At 54.1% G+C, this 21,686-nt stretch overlaps 3 protein-coding genes across 6 annotated transcripts; 1 reads left to right on the top strand and 2 right to left on the bottom strand.

The window, feature by feature from the left end:
- Nucleotides 1-508: 508 nt before the first annotated feature.
- On the top strand, nucleotides 509-3,291 carry Slc16a11 (solute carrier family 16 member 11). 3 transcript variants are annotated; one of them, XM_028869522.2, is made up of 5 exons: nucleotides 509-1,119; nucleotides 1,369-1,579; nucleotides 1,824-1,967; nucleotides 2,162-2,929; nucleotides 3,014-3,291. In XM_028869522.2, the coding sequence occupies exons 1-5, from the start codon at nucleotides 604-606 to the stop codon at nucleotides 3,241-3,243; spliced, it is 1,869 nt and encodes a 622-aa protein (XP_028725355.1). In that variant the 5' UTR covers nucleotides 509-603; the 3' UTR covers nucleotides 3,244-3,291. The 3 variants fall into 3 exon arrangements, with proteins under 3 accessions (XP_028725355.1, XP_037056792.1, XP_028725358.1); XM_037200897.1 differs by having other exon boundaries at nucleotides 1,372-1,579; XM_028869525.2 differs by having other exon boundaries at nucleotides 666-1,119; nucleotides 1,233-1,579.
- Nucleotides 3,292-4,358: 1,067 nt separating this feature from the next.
- Nucleotides 4,359-7,643, bottom strand: Slc16a13 (solute carrier family 16 member 13). The gene is made up of 4 exons (XM_028869526.2): nucleotides 7,424-7,643; nucleotides 7,129-7,272; nucleotides 5,515-6,252; nucleotides 4,359-4,849 (listed from the first exon to the last, which is right to left on the bottom strand). The coding sequence occupies exons 1-4, from the start codon at nucleotides 7,620-7,622 to the stop codon at nucleotides 4,644-4,646; spliced, it is 1,287 nt and encodes a 428-aa protein (XP_028725359.1). The 5' UTR covers nucleotides 7,623-7,643; the 3' UTR covers nucleotides 4,359-4,643.
- A 3,807-nt stretch (nucleotides 7,644-11,450) lies between these two features.
- Bcl6b (BCL6B transcription repressor) lies at nucleotides 11,451-17,178 on the bottom strand. 2 transcript variants are annotated; one of them, XM_028869527.2, is made up of 9 exons: nucleotides 17,096-17,178; nucleotides 16,363-16,553; nucleotides 15,863-16,084; nucleotides 15,402-15,755; nucleotides 14,924-15,048; nucleotides 14,182-14,346; nucleotides 13,976-14,106; nucleotides 13,751-13,888; nucleotides 11,451-13,416 (listed from the first exon to the last, which is right to left on the bottom strand). In XM_028869527.2, the coding sequence occupies exons 2-9, from the start codon at nucleotides 16,539-16,541 to the stop codon at nucleotides 13,300-13,302; spliced, it is 1,431 nt and encodes a 476-aa protein (XP_028725360.1). In that variant the 5' UTR covers nucleotides 16,542-16,553; nucleotides 17,096-17,178; the 3' UTR covers nucleotides 11,451-13,299. The 2 variants fall into 2 exon arrangements, with proteins under 2 accessions (XP_028725360.1, XP_028725361.1); XM_028869528.2 differs by having other exon boundaries at nucleotides 16,363-16,640; nucleotides 17,096-17,147.
- Between the last annotated feature and the right edge of the window lie 4,508 nt (nucleotides 17,179-21,686).

Raw genomic sequence — 21,686 nt, forward strand, 5'->3', positions numbered from 1 at the left:
ACAACAACAACAACAACAGACAAAAATATCTGGTTCTTTTCTCTGAACTCTTACTTTGCTTTTAAAAAAAATCTAGCCTAAGCCTTTAGCGATTCTGGTGGCAAAGATGACATCTATCCCCAGCCACCCTTGGTTTGGAACCCCAGGTATTGCGGCTCTGCATAGATGCTGCCCCGTTCCAGGGCAGTCCACATCAATCTGTCTCCAAGCTATTTCGCTCGTCTGTGGCCGGCTCTGTTTTCACTCCCAGGTCTGTTCAGCCTGTATCCTCCCACAGTAGGCTAAACCTAAATTCAAATATTTCCACTTTCTTTTTTTAAGCTGAATGATTTGGGGGTAGGTCACCTAACCTCTTTAAGCATCAGTTACTCCATTTCTAAAATGGGGATAGCGCCATCGTCATAGGGGTAGTGTGAAGACGAAATGACCAAGTGTGTGTGTGTGTGTGTGTGTGTGTGTGTGTGTGTGTGTGTGTGTGTGTGTGTGAAGACAGCTTGGAACATCACATGTCTTGGTACTGGGAAGTCATCTTCCCCGTGAGGGCTTGCTAGTATTGGAGGCCAGTGATTTGATGTCGGAGGTTTACAGGATCCTCGGCAACAAATGCGAGAATCGAAGAACTCTTTTAGGCTTTGGAGACCACCGCTATTTTCACGCGTGGGCAGCCGGCCGAGCAGGGATTGCAACCCGGCTCGTCTTGCGTGCGCAGCCGGCTGCAGGTGCGTGGGCGTGAGCCCCGCGGCGCCGAGCGGCGCGGGGAGGGGCGGGGCGCGGCCACCAGGCACACTCATTCCCCGCGGTTCCCTCTCCAGGACTGGGGGTTGTGTGTGGATAATTCAATCCCCGTGGGACTCGGCGTCAGGCCTGGGCCCAGGCTTGGTGGATTGGCTGTCTCGCTTACCCCCGCCCTCGCAACTCACACCCCCACCCCCACCCCGCGTCCCAGGTGGCTCGGGCCCCTGTGGTGATCTCTGTTTACCGGGAGAGCGGGTCCAAGTTGGGCTCCATCTCTGCCCTGGCTGGCTGCTCGGCAGAACCCTGCCGGCCTGGAACGCGCAGAGAAAATCCGGCCGAACCCACCTTCGCCCTTTCCCTACCCCCACCGCCGGGAGAGGTCGGGTAAGAGAAAGCGGGTTTGGGAAGGAGGAGCCCCTGACCTGGGGGATCCTGCTGCGCCCCCCCCCCCCGGCCCATTCCAGGACGTCACGCGCACCCAGGACTTCTATCCCTAGGCCTGGTTCCCGCGCCCATGCTCGGGGCGACGTGCCCACCCTGGGCGAGCAGCCCGAGGCTGGATCTCAGGGACGTCAGCTCCCTGGCGGAGGCCCAGGCGTGGAGACTTCATTCACAGGTGTTTCCCCACCCCAGCAGACGGCGATGACCCCCAAGCCGGCCGGACCCCCGGACGGGGGCTGGGGCTGGGTGGTGGCGGCCGCAGCCTTCGCCGTGAACGGGCTCTCCTACGGGCTCTTACGCTCCCTGGGCCTTGCCCTCCCCGACCTCGCGGAGCACTTTGAACGAAGCGCCCAGGACACTGCGTGGGTCAGCGCCCTGGCCTTGGCCGTGCAGCAGGCAGCCAGTGAGGGGGGGCCCCCCGAGGTGGGAGGCGGGAACCGGGTGGAGAGGCCGTGAATGTAGTGATGGGAGACAGCAGACTTGATTACCAGACAACCTGAGAGCTACTGGTGGAACCAAGTTCTAGAAGAGTGGGTCTTGAGGTCAAAGGGAGGAGTTACCAGGCCAGGCAAAAAGAGCCAATGAGAAGTGTTGGAGATAGTTTGGGGGTCCCGGGGCATGTCTTCGTTGACTCCGCCCCCTTCTAGGCCCAGTGGGCAGCGCCCTGAGCACTCGCTGGGGGGCACGGCCCGTGGTGATGGTTGGGGGCGTCCTAACCTCGCTTGGCTTGGTCTTCTCGGCTTTCGCCCGAAGCCTCCTGCACCTCTACCTCGGCCTGGGCCTCCTCGCTGGTAAGAAGAGTGGGATGCTCGTATGCTTCAGGGGTGATAATGGGGAGCTTCTTGTGGGGTAGGACACGGAACCAGGCGGGGTGTGTGTGTGTGTGTCTCCGTGTGTCCGCGCGCGCGCGCACTTGTTAGAAGCAGGGCTAAGGAATGTTAGAAAAACCATCCTCGCACCCTCATTCTGTCCTATCCGTTTGCAGGCTCCGGCTGGGCCCTGGTGTTCGCCCCTGCCCTGGGTACCCTCTCTCGGTACTTCTCCCGCCGCCGGGTCTTGGCGGTAGGGTTGGCGCTCACCGGTAATGGGGCATCCTCGCTGCTCCTGGCACCTGCCTTGCAGTTCCTCCTTGATACTTTCGGCTGGCGGGGTGCCTTGCTCCTCCTTGGCGCTGTCACCCTCCACCTCACGCCCTGTGGCGCCTTGCTACGACCCTTAGCTCTCTCCGGTGACCCCCTGGCCCCACCTCGCACCCCGCTAGCTGCCCTTGGCCTGGGTCTCTTCAGGCGCCGAGCCTTTTCCATCTTTGCTTTGGGCACCGCCTTGATCGGGGGCGGATACTTCGTCCCCTACGTGCACTTGGGTCCGCACGCTTTAGACCAGGGCATGGGGGGCTACGGGGCAGCGTTGGTGGTGGCTGTCGCTGCCGTGGGAGATGCAAGTGCCCGACTGGTCAGCGGATGGCTAGCAGACCAGGGCTGGGTGCCCCTTCCGCGGCTTCTGGTGGTGTTTGGGTCTCTGACTGGGTTAGGGGTGCTGGCCGTGGGGCTAGTGCCCACTGAGGGGACGGAGGACGGATGGGGGGTGCCCCTGCTAGCCGCGGCTGGGGCCTACGGCCTGAGCGCCGGGAGTTACGCCCCGCTGGTTTTCGGTGTGCTCCCGGGGCTGGTGGGCATTGGCGGTGTGGTGCAGGCTACAGGGCTGGTGATGATGCTGATGAGCCTCGGGGGACTCCTGGGCCCTCCCCTGTCAGGTAAGGGCTGAGACTGCCGATTCTCGCTCCAGACTTCCGCCCCTGGGGTGCCAGGCCTCTAAATTCCTTTCCCCCTTTCCCCAGGTTTCCTAAGGGATAAGACAGGAGACTTCAGTGCCTCTTTCGTGGTGTGCAGCTCTTTCATCCTCTCTGGCAGCTTCATCTACATGGGGCTGCCCAGGGCTCTCCCAACTTGCCGTCCAGTCTCACCTCCAGCTACCCCTCCCCCTGAGAGAGGGGAGCTGCTCCCAGTTGCGCAGGTGCCCCTGCGCTCGGCAGGGGGCGCTGACTCCACCCGGGATACCACTTGTTGATTATTTCCGTGTTTGAGCCCCTTCCCTAATAAAGGATTTTTATCTGACTCTCTCGAGAAAAATAAGTGAATGAATGCATGCATGCATGAATGAATAAATAAATAAAAATCTAGCTGAAAGCAACAGGACCCCAGGGGCCCTGGCGGCGGTGAGGAAGGATGCCTGTCTAGTCAGTTTTCCTTGGCTCAAATCCTTACCTTAAGTGGGCCTTTGAGAAGTTGTGAGCTAGTCAGTTTCAATTTGTTAGGGAGCATATCTAAACCTCATACTTTAAATATTTTTTGTGTGGGTTTGTGGAGGCCAGATCTCTTGGAGCTGGACTTACAGGCAGTTGTGAGCTGCCTGGGGTGGATGCCCTGAGCCAAACAGGTCACCAGGAGGTGCAGCAAGGCCTCTGCTGAGCAATCTCTCCAGGCCTGCTTTAAAAAAGATTGATTTTTATTTATGGTGTGTGTGTGTGTGTGTGTGTGTGTGTGTGTGTGTGTGTGTGTGTGTGTGAATGTATGCCACATGTGTGTGGGTGTCTACGGAAGCCAGAAGAGGACATCGGATCCCCAGGATCTGGATTAATAGGTGGTTGTGAACCACCAGGTGTGGGTGTCTCTGGCCCTCTGGAAGAGCAGGAAGTGCTTTTAACTGCTGAGCTTTCTCTCCAGCTCCCAAGCTTCATACTTTTTCTTGCATTCTGATCTGCCTTTGTTAGCCTAAGAGAAACAAAAATCCATCCGGGTGTGATTGTGAGCACCTGTAATCTCAGCACTTGGGAGGAGGCTAGGTCTCAAGTTCAAGAACAGCCTGGGCCACACGGTGAGGCTCTTGTCTTAAAAGTACAAAGATCTTAGGTTGCAGCTGGCGCCCCAAGCCACCCTTCTCCACACATAGATGTTTCTCTTCATTTTCTTCCTTCTGTATCACAGGGACAGTGGAGAAGAGGGAGGTAAGTGGATGGAGAGAAGAACTCTGGGTCACCAGAGCTCATGGGCGCCTCCACCCCTCTGCTCCGCCATGACCCTATTAGCAGCCCAAGCACCTGGGCCTCTAGCTCTTTGTGAGGTTACAATTGTTGTCCAGTTTCCTTATTTGTTTTATATCCGAGGGACACCAGAAATCACGTATGAAACATGAGAAGGCTCTCGACCTTTGATTTTCAGATTTGATTCAGAACTCAGTGGGTTGAGAGATCTCCTGGATCCTTCAGAAAAATCTTGGGAGAACAAAGGAGGTGATATGAGAGTCGTCCACAAAATACAAAGGGTTGGCACATAAATTGCAGGAACCCCAGGTCTGCTCTGGTGGAGGCAGATCAAGAATCCTAAGGCACTGTGCTTCTGTGGATGCCTTGATGGGGCAGAAGACCTGCCAAGCTCTGGCTCTCCATGGCCACCGTCTCCTGGTGGAGTTCAGTCCTCTCCCAACCCCTCCTCCTTGGGCAGGGGAATTTTGGTATCCAGTGCCTCTATTCCAAGGTCCTGGGGTCTGGAGGTAGAAGATGAGATGCAGGAGAAGAAATGGGGCAAGGTGGTAAGAACTCCACTTCCTGCCAGAAGGAAGGCCCCAGCCACCATGAAGGAAACCATGTAGTTGCCTGTCACATCCCGGAGGTAGCCTGGGTCCAAGAGAGAAAAACAAATACACATGGGTGATCTGCACACTGGGGCTAATGGCCTAGATCCGTGTGGGGGCCAAGAAAGGCCCATTATCTTAGAAGAGATGGGATTCCCAAGGTAGGACTGAATGAATATGAGCCTCTAGTCTCTTAAACAGCCTCAAATGTCATTTCAGCCACCGCCCTCCCTGGAGAAGACCTGCAAACCAGCCTGTGGGTATCTGGTGAGCCATACTAAGTCAAGCGTATCTGTGTGTTTTGTTCTGGCAACAGTGGCCCTTCTGAGCCTTCGGTTAATAGTTAAGAGGAAGGTGTTTAAAGATCAGGAGGTTCTGGCATCTTGAACATGGAGAACTTTAACCAGATGTTTCAGACATTTGGGCAGGGGCCCAGTGGGCCAAAGGAAAAGAAGACGATGTCAGGTCAAGCTAGGTCTTCTAAAAACCCAGTCTGCAGTTTCACTGGGCTCCTCTTCCCACCCAGACCTTCTCAGACCCAAGTTCTGTCCTTCTGTGACCCTACCTCAGGACCGTTATGACTGGCTACACAGGCTGTGTACTGTAACACACCAGAGGGCAACATTCACATAGACCAATCGTGAGAGTAGTTCCTCCAATTACGCAACATGACATCGCTGGCCCAGTTGGCGACCCCATTCCCCTTACCTGATAGAGGAGCTCCCAACAGCCCTCCGATGCTCTCGATCATCTGCACCAGTCCCAGGCCACAGTAAATCCTTCCAGTCCCCACCAGTTCAGGAATCACAGAGAAGGCCACTGGGGTCAGGGCCCCTGATGTGAAGCCATAGGTCACAGCCAGAACCACCAGGGTTGTGGGAGACTGAGCCACGGGGAAGAGGACTAGTGACCCCCCCGTCAGGGTGGTCCAAAGCATCAGCAGCCGAGCCACGGGTCCCGGGACGGCATCTCCCAGCCAACCAGATGCCACCCGGCCCACGAGGTCAGAAATGGCGGCCACTGATAGCAGGAAGGCAGCAGGTAGTGGGTCCCAACCCAGGTCCTGCAGATGGGCCACCAAATGGACGTAGGGGATGAAGTAGCCAGTATTAATCAGAGTAAGGGCAAGAGTGTACCGGACGAAGGGGCCGTCACGGAGGAGGGAGGTGAGCTGGGACCCAGGGCCACCCACAGAAGTGTCTTCAGTCAGGGAGAGTGGGCGGAGGAGAGCACCACAGGCCATCAGGTGTAGGGAGAGGGCAGACACGAGCAAGAGGGCTCCGCGCCAGGCATAGCGGCTGATCAGCCACTGGAAGAGGGGAGCAAACGCAAAAGAGGAGAGGCCCACTCCAGTCAGCGCCAGCCCCATGGCCAGAGATCGGCGTCGAGAGAAGTACCGGGAGAGGCAGGCCAGGGTCGGAGTGAAGGTCAGGGCCCAGCCAGAGCCTGTCAAAAAGGAAATCAGGGGAGAGGCTGTGGACTCTGGGGGTGCTCAGAACTCCCAGTAATCCCAGTTCTACCTAGCAGAAGACCAGCGCCTGCTCTGGACTCCCACAGCTCTGGGTTATCTTAGTGCTGGCTTTGACACTTTCTAGCTCTGTGACCTTGAGTGTTCTGCTTACCCTCCCAGGCTCAATTATCTCATCCACAAAATGGGGTTAACACACTTTATGGCGTTGGTTCACAGCCTTCCTGATGCTGCGACCCTTCAACACAGTTCATGTGGTGGTGACCCCCTCCCCCCACATCATAAAATTATTTTCGTTGTTACTTCATAACTGCAATTTTGCTACTGTTATGAATGGTAATGTAAATATCCGATATGCAGGATATCTGAATGCGACCCCTGTGAAAGGATCGTTCAGTTCCTAAGGGGGTACAACTGACAGGTTGAGAATCGCTGCTTTATGGGACCTGGGAAGACAAGAGATGGTGTTCCTAAAGTAACTAAAACAGAACTTTGTAATTAGAGCCCCATCTCTATGGTTTCTGGCTACGTTAATCTTCTTTTGCCCAGGTGTATAAACATTGATAAGCATTGAAAGCCTTATTATTATTATTATTATTTTTAAATAGGCCAATGATGTCTATTTCAGTTAATATCTAGCACAATCTTAAAGACATTCTCCCTTCTCCACTCCAGTCTGATGGGTTTGGGCTTGTATTTTCAGGATTCATTATCTCTGGTTTAGTCATTCAGCTTAAGAATTCCCTGCAGGGCACAGGTTCTTCCTAAGCCTTTTTGCAAAGAGGTGGAAGAAGGTGAAAATGCAGAGGCTTAAGATCCAGGCCTTGGACTTCTGCCCTTGCCCAGGGTCTCACCTGATAGCAGCCCAATACTCAGGTAGAGGTGGGTCAAGGAGGTAGCAAATGAAGCAAGCAGCATCCCCAGCGCGGCCAAGATGCCTCCAGTCATCACCACAGGCCTGGGCCCCAGCTTCGTGCTCAGGGCACTGCCTATTGGGCCTGGGGAATTGGAAGGGGTTCTGCGAGGTGGTCTCCGCCGTCCTCCCTCAGCATCCTCCCGACCCTTCGCCTTCCCCTTTTCTGGTCCCCAGATCCCCTCTCTCTTTTTTTCTGAGGGTGGAAGGCCACGGCACCCAGGCACAGCACTCACTCCCGAACTGCTGCACCGCGATCCCTATGGAAGCGATCCAGGAGACTCTGGCTGCCTGCTCCTCAAACGCCGCCACAAATTCCACGAAGAAGACACCGAAGGAACGGAGCACCCCAAACACGAGCGCCGACTGGATGAACGCTGATAGCACCACCATCCACCCCCAGCCCCCGTCGGGGGGCTCAGCCCTGCGCGCCATTCGGGAAGGAACAAAGCCGCTGCAGCCCCCAAGAGCCCGTGCCTGATCAGGGCTTTAGACCGCCCACTTGAACCCACCCACCCCGCAGGACGCTCGGCGCTAAGCTGGGGCTGGTCGCTAGGAAGTTTCTGATAAAGCGTGGGGCGCCTGCGCCTTTCCCCCGCGACAGGAAGGAGGCCTACGAGCCGGGACCTGCCACGGAGACTGGGACCGGTTAGCCCACAGCTGGGAATCCAGGCCCAGAGGATTTCTTTAGAAGCCAGAGAACAAAACTGGGCTCGGGCCACAACCCCGAGGAGAGTCTGGGTGTGGATTGTGTTATCTTTGAGGATTCAGCACCTGCCTAAGTGGGCCAACATCCAACCCCGAAGCGCGCCAATTAGGATGCAGGTCTCTGGAGCAGGGGGTGTGCCCGGAGGGGGTGGGCGGGGCTTACAGCATTGTTCCGAACCTGTAGTGAGGGGGCGCATGCGTAAGGAGGGACATGAGGAAGATAGATCCCACGTGACCAGGGACCTCCCGCGAGGGTTCTGGGGGTGCTAGGGTCGTTCGCTTTTCAAGCCGTGCATCTAAGAGCTGGTGGTGGATCAACTGGTCCTGGCCAGGCAGGACCTCACTTGCTTAGTGAGAGATCCGAGAATTGCCCGGCAGCGTGGGTACGAAGGGATAGGTTGTGAGGTAAGAGTTAAACAGAGAGCACCTGGGGCGGGTTTTTAGAAAAGCCTTGCAAATTCTAGACCGCTGGGTCCGAGAGGGGCAGAGGCAGAGGGGAAGACAGGAGAGCCCAGCCTGTGATTCTAGCTGCTCCCGAGGCAGAGGCAAACTCATGGTCAGCGTGGGCAACTTAGCAAACCCTGTCTCAAAATTTTAAAAGAATTAAAGAGCCAGGCGGCGGTGGCGCACGCCTTTAATCCCAGCACTTGGGAGGCAGAGGCAGGCGGATCTCAGTGAGTTCGAGGCCAGCCTGGGCTATAGAGCGAGATCCAGGACAGGCACCAAAACTACACAGAGAAACCCTGTCTCGAAAAACTATAAATAAATAAATAGACAAATAAATAAAAAACAAAAATTAAAATAATTACAGGCGGCATACAGTTTTGTGCAGTTCCTGGTTCAATTCCCTAGTGCTGCTGTGTTAAGGGGAGGGGAGTGGACAGACAGACGGACTTGTTGGACTCCTGGCATTCATTTTCAGTAATGAGAATTTGTTCCTGCAGTTTCCAGACCCACTGACAGGAAACTTGCAGGTCGGTGAGACCAAAAATAACTGAGGAGAGGAAGGGCGGCCGTCAGACCATCAGAGTTGCCCAGGACCACCTACCTTTTCCTCCCTTCGCGGTGCTGGAAGCTTTCCCTTTGCCTTGTAGTGATGGCCATTTCCTGACCGGTTTTTGATCTCGTGCTGAAGTGTTACACAAGAGACAAGCCATAACCCTGGTCACTGGAGCAGTCAGCCCGTTCATCTAGCCGGGTCTCTAGCGAGCACTCCCTCACCTCATGACAGCAACGACTCGGGCTTTTCTGTTCCATTATTATACCTCAGGCTCCCCAGGACTCTGACCTTGAAACCTTGGGCTCAGAATTCATACCCAGACCAGTGGGGAAAGAGGCAAACGAGGGGGCTGGGATGAGGAGCTATGCTTTTAAGGAGTCTCAGCAGTTAAGAGCACTTGCTGTCCTTACAGAGCGGCAGGGTTGACACTAGTCAACACAGTGGCCTGTAACTCCTCTTCCAGGAGATCTGACACCCTCTTCTAGCCTCCACGGGCACTGAACCCATGTGGGTCACTTAAATTCACAGAGGGGAGAAAACTCATCTGCATAAAAATAAATATATAAACCAAGTTTGATTGCACAGGCCTGTCTGCAACCCCAGCTGTTCAAGGGGCGGAGGTAAGAGGATGGCAAGCTCAAGGCCTGCCTGGACTACAGAGTGAAGGAAAAGCCAGCCTGAGCGACAGAAGACTGTCCCAAAAACCCAAGGAGGGAGCTGGATGGTGGTGGCGCACTCCTTTAGTCCCAGCACTCGGGAGGCAGAGGCAGGTGGATCTCTACGAGTTAGAGGCCAGCCTGGGCTACAGAGTGAGTTCCAGGACAGGCACCAAAACTACACAGAGAAACCCTGTCTCGAAAAACCAAAACCAAAACCAAACCAAACCAAACCAAACCAAACCAACCAACCAAACAAACAAAACAAAAACAAAACCCAAACAGACAAATAAAAAACCCAAAGGGGCTAGGGAGATAGATGGCTTCGTAGGGAAAGTGCTGGTGACCTGAGTTCAATCCCTGGAACCCACAGAAACATGGAAGGGGAGAACTGACTCCACAGAGTTGTCCTCTGACCTCCACATGTACACATGCCATGGTGTATGCACACAAAAACATCATACACACATGCACAGTAATAGATATGTTAATAAAATTTGTGAAACTAAAAGCCCCTTCCCTAAACCCAAGGGGGTTTTGGCTTAACAGGTTCAAACCCTTGCACCAAGCAAAACCAAAACCAAACCATATTAACTTTCTCAGTTGCATATATGGAAAATAAAATAACTATGCCAAAACGTCATGGGTCTGCGATCTTGTTGTAAGTAGTCCTAAGTAGGAGTACATCGATGGTATAGGAAACAGTTGAATCTCAGGAGTCGGGAGTCCAGTCTGGAGATCTCTAGATTCAGGGTACAGCCCCAGTCTTGACTTTATCACTTATTACTTGGTCAAGGTAGGTAACTTCTCAGTTCTTCCTCACCTGTAAACTTGGGAGAACACTCCCTACCTTTTAGGGCCACCAGGGGGCTAAATTAGTAAGTCTTGTGCACTAAAATGCTTTATTTAAGATTTAATAGATGGTAAGTAGCTGGTCTTATTTTCAAAAAGGGGACAAGCAGGAATGGAAGGCGACAGAAACTTTTGCTTAGTATTTTGCCGCTTTTTTGTTTTTCAAATATTACCTAGGTTATGAACTTGTTAAAAAAAAAAAAAGAAGAAGAAGAACAAGAAGAAATCCAAGCAGTCCCTAAAATAGATGATCAGGGAAAACACTAGACTGAAGAAGAAACATAACCACATTCATCTTTGTCACAGCTGAGGAAAGTCCAGAGAGAGGTAACCTGAGAGTTAGTGACTTCTGGCCTTGGGCTAGAACACACCTGTGCACCCAGGACACACGGGTCAGGGGAAAAAAGACACATGCATTGGACATTAGATATTAGACAAGACATTAGGGCTCGGGGGTGGAACGGGTACAGAGTGATATACTCGGCCTTCTCCTGCTTGTTCTAGCGCACCTCGGTTGTTCTTTTTGTCTTTGTTTTCAAAACAGGGTTTCTCTGTGTAGCTTTGGAGCCTGTCCTGGAACTCACTCTGTAGACCAGGCTGGCCTCGAACTCACAGAGATCCGCCTGTTTCTGCCTCCCGAATGCCGGGATTAAAGGGGTGTGCCACTGCCGCCCGGCACCTCTGTTGTTCTTATGGGACCCAAGCCCTACCCATTTTCTTTGGCCATGTGTGACGGGTGGGTAGGTCACAAGTGTTAAGAACCCTGCTTGCACAGATGCATTTCCCCGCTTCTTGGTGCTTCCTACTTTCTCCCTGCAGCCTCCACACCTCAGTCAGGAAGTGACTTCAGACCAGCAGGATGCAGGTGGCTCCGGATAAGCTTCATGAAGTCACTGGTTCCTACACAATGAGCCGGAAGGCTAGGGCAGGGAGGGGAGAACCAGGACCATTGAAGAGGACTGGTGGGACCAACAGTGACCTGAACACAGAATCCAAGTCCCCAGCCCCCCCCCTTCCCCCACAAACAGAAGCCCAGGACACACAGAGGGCACGAGAGGCTTCTTTATTCCAAGGATCTCACAGAAGCTAACATCTCACCCCGGCACTTCCCACATGCCCATCCAGTCCGCCACACAGAAACCATAATACCTTCTCAATCTCTCCTCTGTTCCCACCCACCTTCAATTCTACATTCAGGTGACAGGAAAGAGAGAGAATGGCCTTCTCACCAGCCCTGGGCTGACTTAATTCTGGAAGCTCCGCCTTACAAATTCAAGTCTTCTTACCCAAGTCCTATCATCAGATAGGTCCCAGGGCAGCAAGAAGCAGGACTATAAATCAAGGCTCCCAAATATCGTCTAACATTCCAGACGCTCCATCTAACCAGGGAACTCCATCCCTAACACTTTAATCTATATGGTCTACACCAGGAACTGCAGCCCCAGCCAACCTCATCCACTAGCTGGCAATCTGTTCACATAGAGGGGGCCTTTGGCCAATCATCAACCAGTCCCTTAAAGCCTCGAAGCATGTAATTCCAAACACAAATCCTCCACTGACAACACATCCAGCATGGAACTCAGCCCCCTTTCTCTTCCCTTGTAAAGTCCAATACATTCACTGGTGGCAGACAGGAATGTAGTGGGAGAAGACTGAGTCACAGACTCAGGTTCCCAGGTAAGAAAACTACCAAGCACCCATGAAAGAGGAAAGTTTTGTAATCTGGACACTTTCCAGAAGCTGTCCAAAAACACATTCAAAGACAAAGGGGCATATTGAACCCTAAGGAACATTCCAACCCAGCTGCTCATGCACTAAAGGATGGGTCAGACTTGCATTCAAGGCAAGGAATGTCATTAATTCTCTGGAGGTCATAACATTCTTAGAAACTGGACAGATAAGAACAGGTCGTAAAATCTCTGGTACAGATCTTCAGCTCTCTCCCCATGGAGATCCTAACTCAGCCACAGTGGAGGATCCTGGGCTCAGCTCAGACCCTGAGGCAGGCTCTGTCTGAGATGGACACAGTGCATTCAAACCCAGGTGGATAGCTCAATGGAGCAGTTTAGATGGTATGCCTTGTTGCAAGAAAGACTACCCACATCCATTTAGAATGAGGAGGAGGAGGAATCCAGCCCCCACTTCCCCAACCTTCAGGAGGAATTTATCATCTCTATTTTGTGTTCATCAAAAAAGCTTCCCATCTCCCTCCCAGACCTGGAAGGTTTCTTTTTTATGACTAGCCTGCGACAGGAGTTGCACCATCGGAATACCAGAGAGGATTCCTTACCCAACCTTCCATGTTCTCAGGGTTTGCCCCAGGAAAGCTGAAGGTTGCAGTCCTAGAACTGACGGACAAACCAACAGGCAGACAGACAGAAAAGGGACAATTCCAGAGAGAAAAGTCACCACAAAAACAAAGGAGAGAGCCAAGTGCAAAGACACCCTGCCAGCAGAGCGGCCCCTCACCCTCTGTGTTTCGGGTCACTTTTGATCACACTTGGGGAAGAGGCAAGTCAGAAATGCAAACAGAACAAAGGCCCTGTGCCGCCCACAGGCCTTAATAAATTATATTTACAGACAAACCATTTGAAATGGGGATGGGGGGGCAACAGTTCCCTTGAAGAGAGCAAGTCCGCTGTGTCTCTCTTTTTCCCCAGCCCCTAGCTACCCAATCTGGATTGTGAGGAAGAGGTTTTGACCAGCAAAACGGAGACAGATCTAGCCAGGATCTGCCACCCCTGCTCTCCCCAGTAAGAAATTAAGGTGACAGAAGTTTCTGACACCAGAGTGGCCTGGCACACTCCCATATTAAGCCCGTCAGGGAAGCCAAGCCTGGGCCTGGAGCTTTGGCAGCCCCCAGGCAGCAAGCGTGGTTGGGGGGGGGACGACTCAGCTATGGCCCCCCGAGGATGTGGTAGCGCACTTTCGTGTTGGTAGCGGCCCCGTGTTTCTGACGCAGGTGCAGCCGTAGTTGACTCTTGTGCCGAAAATGCAGGCCGCAGGGGTCGCACTGTGGGAGGACAGGTCTGTTAGGTCCCCGCCCTTCCACAACCACCTTTTGGTTGGGGCGGGAAGGGGAACTGTCCAGCTCTCTGCGGACAATCAGTCCTTGAGCATTCACACCCAGAGTTCCCCCGGGGCGCCCAGGAGATAGGGCCTTGCCTTTCTGAACAAACGCATCAACACCTGTTAGCCCCTTGGGACAACAATTACCCCACCTCCCTCCCGCAGTCCAAGCCCCTGATTCACTCGGACGCTTTTCCAAGGAATCTAGCCCTGGTGGCCAGACCAGGCCCCTGCCTGCGTACGTGGGGGATAACGGCGGGGCCGTGTAGGGTACCCACGTGGTACGGCTTCTCCCCCGTGTGGATGCGCACGTGGCTTTTGAGGGTCTGTAGGTGGCGGAAGCGGGTTCCGCAGGTGGGGCACGGATAGGGCTTCTCTCCGGTGTGGATCAGCACGTGTGCGCGCAGGTGCGCCACCTGAGGAGGGGCGGAGCCTTGAGATCGCCTCCGGGAGGGGCGGGACCCTCAACGCTCCTCCCACTTGCCTGCCAGCCCTCTCTCAACCTGGACGAATCGCGAGCCGCAGGTCTCACACTTGTATGGCTTCTCTCCAGAATGGATGCGGCTGTGCGTTTTTAGGTTAGCTGGTCGGTTAAAACGTGCTCCGCAGATGGAGCAGCGGTAGGGCTTTTCTCCTGCAAGCAGGGAGGAAGACAGTCAGATCATCGCCTTAAGAGAACGGTGGGCATGAAGACCAAGGGCCCTCCTACCTGTGTGCACCGTGCGGTGACTAGCCAGGTTGCCCTTATAGCGGAAGGCAGAGCGGCACAGCTGGCATTTATAGGGCTTGTCCTCGTCCCCCGGAGCTAAGGCGTCCAGCCCCGATGAGCAACCAGCCACAGTCTCACAGTTCTGGCAGCTGAAAAACTCACCTCCTGGGAAGGGTGGAGAGCAATGATAACCTGAGTTTTTATTCATTGAGGACTCCCCAGGTACCAGTGGATCCACAACAGAACACTAATAGGATCTGTTTGCCTCTGTAACCCCTAATTTACTGTGAAGGTACTGGGGACTCACTTGGCTTGCTCACGGCCGTATAGTCTGTGAGATAGTTAGTAGCATGCTTATAATTTTTCGATGGTAGTGACAGTATGTGGAGGTTCTTGCAAGTGGGTGGAGGTTTCTGTTCCTCTCCTTTCTTGCCTCACTCTGGGTGACAGACTGCCAGAGAGGCCCTGCCAAACTCTGGGCAGATTGTTCAGTCCTGGATTGGGCTAGGCCAGAACTTCCCAAACTATGCTGCTCCTTGGAAGTACATGCAGAACTTAATTTTTTTTTTTATGATTGGTCGCCACTCAGATATTCTGACTGATGAGGTGAAAACTTCACAGAAGGGTCCAATTTGCAGTCAAATTTGGGAACTGTTAAACAGGTCTTTTCTGAGGTCTTTTGGTCCAGATGGACCTGGAACAGCCACAGGAGAGAAGCCAGAAGAGAAAGAAGGGATCTTACCTGGTGGTGGGTGAGGCTGCTTAGAAGTTGATCCAGAAGTCTCTTGAGCCCCGGGTGTGAAGAGGCAGCGGGTATTTGCTGGAGCTCCACATTTGAATCGCGCAGTGGCAGTGGCTAGAGATAGCCTAGGCAGATGGTAGGGGCCATAGAAAAGGTTAGGGATTAACCTACACACACACACACACACACACACACACACACGCACGCACGCACGCACGCACGCACGCACGCACGCGCGCTCGGAGGTGGGGATGGGGGGAGAATGCTGCTTTTTTCCTGGAAAATATGGACCTATATCTTCTGGAAGGGAGCTAATGTTAATCAATAAGCCACATCCCCTCTGGCCTCTGCCAGCTCCCTGAGGTGGGCTAAGTTTCTCTGAAACCCACCCCCCAGATTGCACCTCAATGACACCCTCAATGCTCTGCCTCCTAGAGTAGGCCAGCCTCTAAAACTCTTGAGAGCTGCAGATTCCTACCTGCTCTGGAGACCAGGCATGGGTCCTTCTTCGCTGCTGCTGCTGCTGCTGTTGCTGGAGGCTTCGTCTCCACTAGGGAGCCTGGCTTGGGGGCAAGGTTGACCAGAGCTCTCCCCAACCGGGCTCCCTGCTTGTGAAGTCTGAGAATTTAGCACAATAAATTTGTACTTTTTCCAGTTGCAGGCCTTAGGGTCTGGGCTGGCTGGACTCGGGGAGCCTTGGCTGCAGCTTCGAGACTCAGTAGGGGGGTCTGGGTGTCCTTCTGAGCGCCTGGGACTACCTGGTGGAGGGGCTGTCGGCGGGCTTGGGGGTTCTGCCTCCAGGGGTCGCAGGGATATGCCTAGAGGTTCATAGCTAGAAAAGGTATGATGGCCATTAACACCGTTTCCTAACCATTGCTTTTGCCCATAATCCCCGGAGCACCGCTTCCGCAGAGAACACAAACCCCATGGTTCATTCACCTGGCTTGGATGAAGCGGTGACATGCTTGGACCACATGTTCCATCTGCAAATAAGTGGCAGCCGCAAGGACAGCTGGCGCAGTGGCTGGAGAGAGGCGAAGCCTTGAAGTGTACATGAAGTCCAGAAGCGGAGCAAAGCCTCTGGCTTCTGGCCCCCCAGGCAGAGAGAGTACATCCACTCCGACTCCTGCTCGGCCTCGGAAAATCGAATAGAAGAAGCCACTGGAGAAGGGACGATTGGGCCATGTTAGGAACCGCGGGACCAAAGGTGACACAGGACACTTTAGAGTCTTGCTTCCCCACTAGCACGGCTGCCCCAAGTCCTGGATGCTCCTCCATGCTTCTCTTTTCCTTCGCATCCCCTCCCCTCTGCCTCCCCAATTCTGGATTACAGGTGTGGGCCACTATCCCTAACTTCCCTCGTGCGTTGGATTGCCTCTCCACGGCCTTGTGACTCTGTTCTCTACCCAGTCAGTCCCAGGACCCCTACCCCCTCGAACCTGCAGGCGATAAGAACTGCCTTGTGTGCTCTTAGGGGTTGCCCGCCAACCAGCAGCGTGACGTCAGTGAGGATCCCGCGCAGGCGCAGCTCATTCAGATTGCCAAGCACGTCGGAGGAGTGGCGCGTGAACTCTCGGACGTAGCCCAGCGCTCCCTCTGGAGCCGCTGGGGAACCCATAGCGACCCAGGCCTGCGCCAGCCACGGAGAAAGTTAGGGGATCCAGGCATGCCTAAGACACAAGCTCTTTTCTGCTGGTGCTTTCTTCCCGGGGTGCCCCTAGAGTCAAAGCCATCAGATAGCGGGCCCAGCATCACCAGCCCCACTTAATTCATCTCGTTCATCTCGCCCTCAGTGGTCGCTTCTTTCCCTTTGCTGGATCGCAGAGCTCTTGAAGCAGGTTAGAAATTCTCGTACCTCCGCCTGAAGGGCGAGCATGAGGACTTCCGCACCCCCGCCAGCAGTGCGTTGGTTCGACTCTAGCTACCTCATCCAGTACCTTCCTTTTCTCTGCTGTCCCGCGCGCCTGGGTCCCAGGTACCAGACCTTGCCTGGGGACCACATATGATCTGCAGCCCACACCCTTCCACGCCCATGCGACTCCTGTCTCTAGATCCCATACTCCCCCATCTCCTTTTAGCATACTTTCTGGGATTCAAGTCTTATTACCATCAACAAACCCCAGCCCACTTTGGGGACCCAGAAGTCTGATTTCTTCAAGGTCTGGTTCTTACCCCTGTCCTGCAGGGGCTGCGGCTTCTCTCCTCGAGGGGGGCGGGGTCTCTCTTCTCTTTCGGCCTCGGCTCCTTTATCCGGCCGGGATGTCGGGGGCGGGGGTAGAGGTGGGGTGAACCCGTGGGTCCGTATCCTTCCTTCCTCTTTCGCTCTCCAGATGGTGAGCCCGGGGCGGGGTCTCTGTCTTAAACGCTGTATCTCAGAATCGTGGGGTGGTCGTATCGTGGGTGGGTGGGTGGGGGGCTTTGGTTTATTAAACGAGCACCCGAGGATGAGGATATTAGAACTGGGGAGGAGGTTAGTGATGTGGAAGGTGGTAATATGGGAGCCTTGTGTCGTCGGAGGACCGGGGACAGCGAGAATTGAGTTTTGGGTTTTGGAAGAGGGTGCCAAGAGCCTGTTGAAGGAGAAAGGAAATACCGTAAAACTCCCCTTTCGAATGTACTGGAATCAGGGAGAAAATAGAGAGCCCAAGAGGTATCGGGTTTGGGCAGGCGGTAGTGGACTCCCGAGGGGGCTCAGACAGTGGGAAAAGGAGGTGTGATTGACAGGCAGGGTCCACAAAAGGAGGGGCTCTGACCAGGCGGGGTAAGGAGAGGGCGGATATGATTTCTAGTTCGTTTCCTTCCATTGTCCTGCGACCGGACGGCTCCTGCAGCTGCTTCCCCTCGAGGAGGTGGGGAAAGCCCCGGGTGGGGACCCAGAGACGTTCGGGAGACCTAGGCGTCCGGCCTCTTACTCCAGACTCTCTCCTGAACCCTTTTAGGGATCCGGAGAGACAGACTCCCTCCCAAAGCCTGCTGCCTCGGTCAGTCCTAGCTCACTAGGGAGGGCCTCGAGCCCCGCCGGTCGGCTGCGCTTAGAGTCTGGCGGGACGCCGGGGTCCAGCGCGGCAAGTAGGCAAAGCTCGGCAATGTCTGCATCCTTCCACGAGGGGGCGGACGAGCACTAGCCTCGCTTCGCCCCTAGGTCTCCTCCCGGCTGGGGATGTGCTCAGACCACGGAGCTGGACGCCTTCAGTCTGGGCCACCACCGAAACCTTCCGCTGCCTTCTCTTTGCGAGAGTTTATTCTGCACCTCTGTCTCTTAGTGGGGCACTTAGGTCGAGGGCGGAAGAGTTAGGGTCTCCGAAGGAAACTCAGGCTGGAACTCTTGTGGAATTGGCCTTGGAATGAGGGGAGTGGTTGGGACGAGGAGTGGGGTCTTGAGCCTGGGAGCACAGGACTGTCTTTTCTAATTAGATAGGCGTGAATTTTTAGTGAACATTAATATGAACGTTGGGTGGTAAACAAAGACAGGGTTGAGGAGAAAGGGAGGAAGAACCCGGTAACCTTATTTTAAGTACTCCATCCAGGAGACAGGCAGGGACCACACCCTTAGATTTTGTTTGGGGAGCCTTGTGGTGGGAGGATGAGGTTTTGCCTGAAGAAGAGGGGCTAGAGCTGAGCCCAGGGGCAAAGCAGGAGCTCTTTGGTTATGGCGTCAGGGGCATATGTAGCTGACCAAGAATGACAGAGCACTGGCCATGGAGCTGCAGAAGTAGGCCTGAGGCCTCTCCCTTCCGTTGGGGGGCGGCGGCGTCGTTTTTTGTTTGTTGTTTTTGAACAGACAGACACACAACAAACAAAACAGCAGATCAACTGACAATTGGGGATAACCTAAGGATTCTGATGATGTGTCTTTACTTTGTCAGGGTTATTTTGGTCTCTATCCGATTTTTAACCTCCAAATTCGAGGTGAAAATACCAAGGGCTCCTCCCTTTGATGTCAGGATGGAGTTAGGTATGTGGTCAGTTTTGGGGTGCTGCTTGCCATAGGATGTTATTATAGTCCATGGGGCCTGTTTTTTAGTCCTGAGAGCTAATAGCAAGCTGGAAGTGTGGGACTGGTTTTAAAGGTTGGGGGTGGGATTCTGATGGCCATGATTTTGAGACTGTCCATCTCTGTTGTTTTGGTTTCCTGGGAGATCCTTCCGAATGCTCTGTGTTTCAAGGTTTAGAAGAGATTGTTTGGGGACATAAAATTCAATTTGGAGTTTTTTAGAAAACATACATTGAGTTGGAGAGGCAGAGCAGGAAGCCAGGAGCAAGTTCGAAGGCTTTTGTAGCTGAGGACTTGTTTTGGGGGCAGTTTTATATCTGAATCTTGTGGAAACTCATTTTGAGGGTATTCCTGTGTACATGTTTAGGTATGAAACTCTTCTAGGGGGAGAGACTGTGAGAACACCCCTCCCCCCCTGAGGATGGTTTTGGGGTGTCTGATTTTGGGGTGTCTTGTCACTGGCCACCTTTGGTGACGCGGAGATAGATCTTAAACTGAGATCAGTCTGGAAGCTCACCTATTCTAGAGCACATTTCTGGTTTAGGTTGTCTTTTGCTGATGGCCCCCTCTTGCCCCAGATTCCAGAAAGTTCTATTTTAGTGAACCCCCAAATAAGCCAAGGGATTGAAGGGAGAAGCCTGGAAAAAGCAGTATGTTTCATCATAGACTTATTAGTATATGGCTTACTGAGCTGAGGGGGATGAACTGACTTCACACTCTGAACCCCGATTTCTTATGGAAGAAAAAAAATCAGTTTAGAGGAAAACGAGGTGACTCGTTTAAAGTGGGTGCTTCTGACCAAGGTAGTGTTGCTGAAACTGACAAGGAGCGGCTGAAGTGGGCTACAAGGAGCTGATTCTTGCACCCTGATTTTTTAGGATAAAAGCCCCAAACAGAAAGCAGACTAGGAAAGAGGGTGAGCTGAGGGGGAGGGGTCCCCAACGGCAGCAGGGGCTAGAGGGTAAGCCAGGCCAGATATTCCCGCCTAGGTCCCTGTTCTCTTCGGCTCTCCTCCCCTCTCTCCCTCCCACCGCCCACCCCCCAACCCAAGGAAAAAAAAAAAACCTGCCTGTGCAATAGCAATGGCAGATTCCAGTCCTCCAGGCTTTCCTAAACCACCACCGAGACCAGCCAGGGGGGAGGGGAGGGGAGGGGAGGATCGGGCTTTCCTGCTTCCTTGAGACAGGGGCAATGAGCTTGACCTCTTGGCCCCTAGCCCTCTAAAGAGTGTCCCCCGGTCTGGAAGCCAGGTGTCCTGGACCCTAGCCCCCAAGCGGGGGGGCCTGGAGACTCGGGGAGGAGGAAGGAGGGAGGGAGTGACTTCCAAAATTGGCATCGGGACAGAGCAGGGCTGGCGGGAGGCAGGAGAAAGACAGAATTTTCCTGAAAAAACGGGGGTATCTAAGGACCCCAAATTTGGGTAGCTAGTCCAGGACCGTCTTCCCGACATCCTAGATTTTTTTGGGATTTTTTGGGGGCCCCGGGACCCCTCTAGATGGGGTGAGGAATGTAGAGTTGGGGGAATCTGACTGGGGCATTGCAGCTGCCTCTCCCGCCGAGTTGGAGACGGATGGGCTGGGACGGGTTTTGGGGGGGGTGTCCCCAGTTCTGATTGGGAGTGGAGGAACCCCTCCAGAGCTCTCTTGTGGGGGTCCCCCGTCCCCAGGGCACCCCCCAGTCCTTGAGCCAGCTGAGAGGAAGGAGGCCAGCGATGCGACTGGGCGACTCTTTTCTCCTGCACCCCAAATGTGAGGGATGCACCCCCAAATTTGCTCCTTTCAAAATAGGGGACCAGGATCTCAGGGGAAAGTAGCTGAGGTAAGTGGGGAGGAAAGTGTCCCCTGTTTTCAGGAGAGACGTGGCGGTTGGGGGGGAGGCTTGGAGGTGCGTGCTGGGGTGGGGTTGGGCTCTGTAACTCTTGGAATTGGGGGGATGACCAGAGAACCTTTCTCTTGTACCCCTAAGATGTAGCCCCCCAGATTGAAACCAAAGCCTGAGACTTGAGAGCCTCCCAATATCCCCAGACATTAGGATAGTGTTTGATAATTTTTACCCCCACAAAAGCTTTGCTGAGATGGGAGCTGGGTACAGCAGTTTTTTGGGGGGCTCTGGAGGGTCTAAGGAGCAGGAGGCGTTGGCAGGGCTTGATATAGAACAGGTAGTAGTCTTGGAGAGGGTCTGACATCCTCAGGGGGCCCTAAGAAGACTGCTTACACACACCATCTTAGATTTTTTTTGATTGCTAAGAGTTTTGGGGGGTGTGTCGGAAGCTTGGTGGTGGTTAAGGGTGGGATGAGAGTTGGAAGATTAATATTTGGGTATTACAGAGTTTTTCGTTTTTAATTTCCAGAAGAAACTTTTGCCTTCTGGGAGATTCTTTTTAAAATCAAGTCTTGGACAGGAGGAAAAGGCTAAGGGAAGGCCTAGGGTTGGGGGTGGGGAGAGACATGTTTGTCTCTGCTTAAACGTGGCTCTCAGGGGTGGGCCTGCCTGCCTGGGCCTGGTGAATGGGCTAATGAGTGTTGCTGTAGGGGTGGGGCGTGGGTCTTGGGGGTCCATGGGGAATGGCAGCAGCACTTGGGGTGGAATACTTGGCCCTGAGGTCCAGATGGGCTTCTTCCTGGGCTCTGTGGCTCCCCTTCCTCCCTGGCCTCCATTTCCTGCCTTTGGCCTCCATCTTGTGGCAGGCCCAGGGCCCAGGGCGACTTCCGGCCCCCCCCAACCGTGTTCCAGCCCCACCACCTCTGGACTGCCAGCTCCCAACCCTGC

Source organism: Peromyscus leucopus, chromosome 8b (assembly GCF_004664715.2).
Source record: "Peromyscus leucopus breed LL Stock chromosome 8b, UCI_PerLeu_2.1, whole genome shotgun sequence".
NCBI classification, from domain to species: Eukaryota; Metazoa; Chordata; class Mammalia; order Rodentia; family Cricetidae; genus Peromyscus; species Peromyscus leucopus.

Excerpts from the sequence above, each read along its gene's own strand:
- Bcl6b (XM_028869527.2), bottom strand. The coding sequence starts at position 16,541 with ATGGGTTCCCCAGCGGCTCCAGAGGGAGCGCTGGGCTACGTCCGAGAG. Across the intron at positions 15,049-15,401 it reads ATGCCTGGTCTCCAGAGCAG|GCTATCTCTAGCCACTGCCA; the intron begins GTAGGAATCTGC and ends CCATCTGCCTAG. Across the intron at positions 13,417-13,750 it reads CGGGGGAGAAGCCGTACCAC|TGCGACCCCTGCGGCCTGCA; the intron begins GTGGGTACCCTA and ends GTCCTCCCACAG.
- Slc16a11 (XM_028869522.2), top strand. The coding sequence starts at position 604 with ATGCGAGAATCGAAGAACTCTTTTAGGCTTTGGAGACCACCGCTATTT. Across the intron at positions 1,120-1,368 it reads CCACCGCCGGGAGAGGTCGG|CAGACGGCGATGACCCCCAA; the intron begins GTAAGAGAAAGC and ends TCCCCACCCCAG. Across the intron at positions 2,930-3,013 it reads CCTGGGCCCTCCCCTGTCAG|GTTTCCTAAGGGATAAGACA; the intron begins GTAAGGGCTGAG and ends CCCTTTCCCCAG.
- Slc16a13 (XM_028869526.2), bottom strand. The coding sequence starts at position 7,622 with ATGGCGCGCAGGGCTGAGCCCCCCGACGGGGGCTGGGGGTGGATGGTG. Across the intron at positions 6,253-7,128 it reads GAGTATTGGGCTGCTATCAG|GCTCTGGCTGGGCCCTGACC; the intron begins GTGAGACCCTGG and ends CCTTTTTGACAG. Across the intron at positions 4,850-5,514 it reads GTTGGGAGCTCCTCTATCAG|GCTACCTCCGGGATGTGACA; the intron begins GTAAGGGGAATG and ends TCTTGGACCCAG.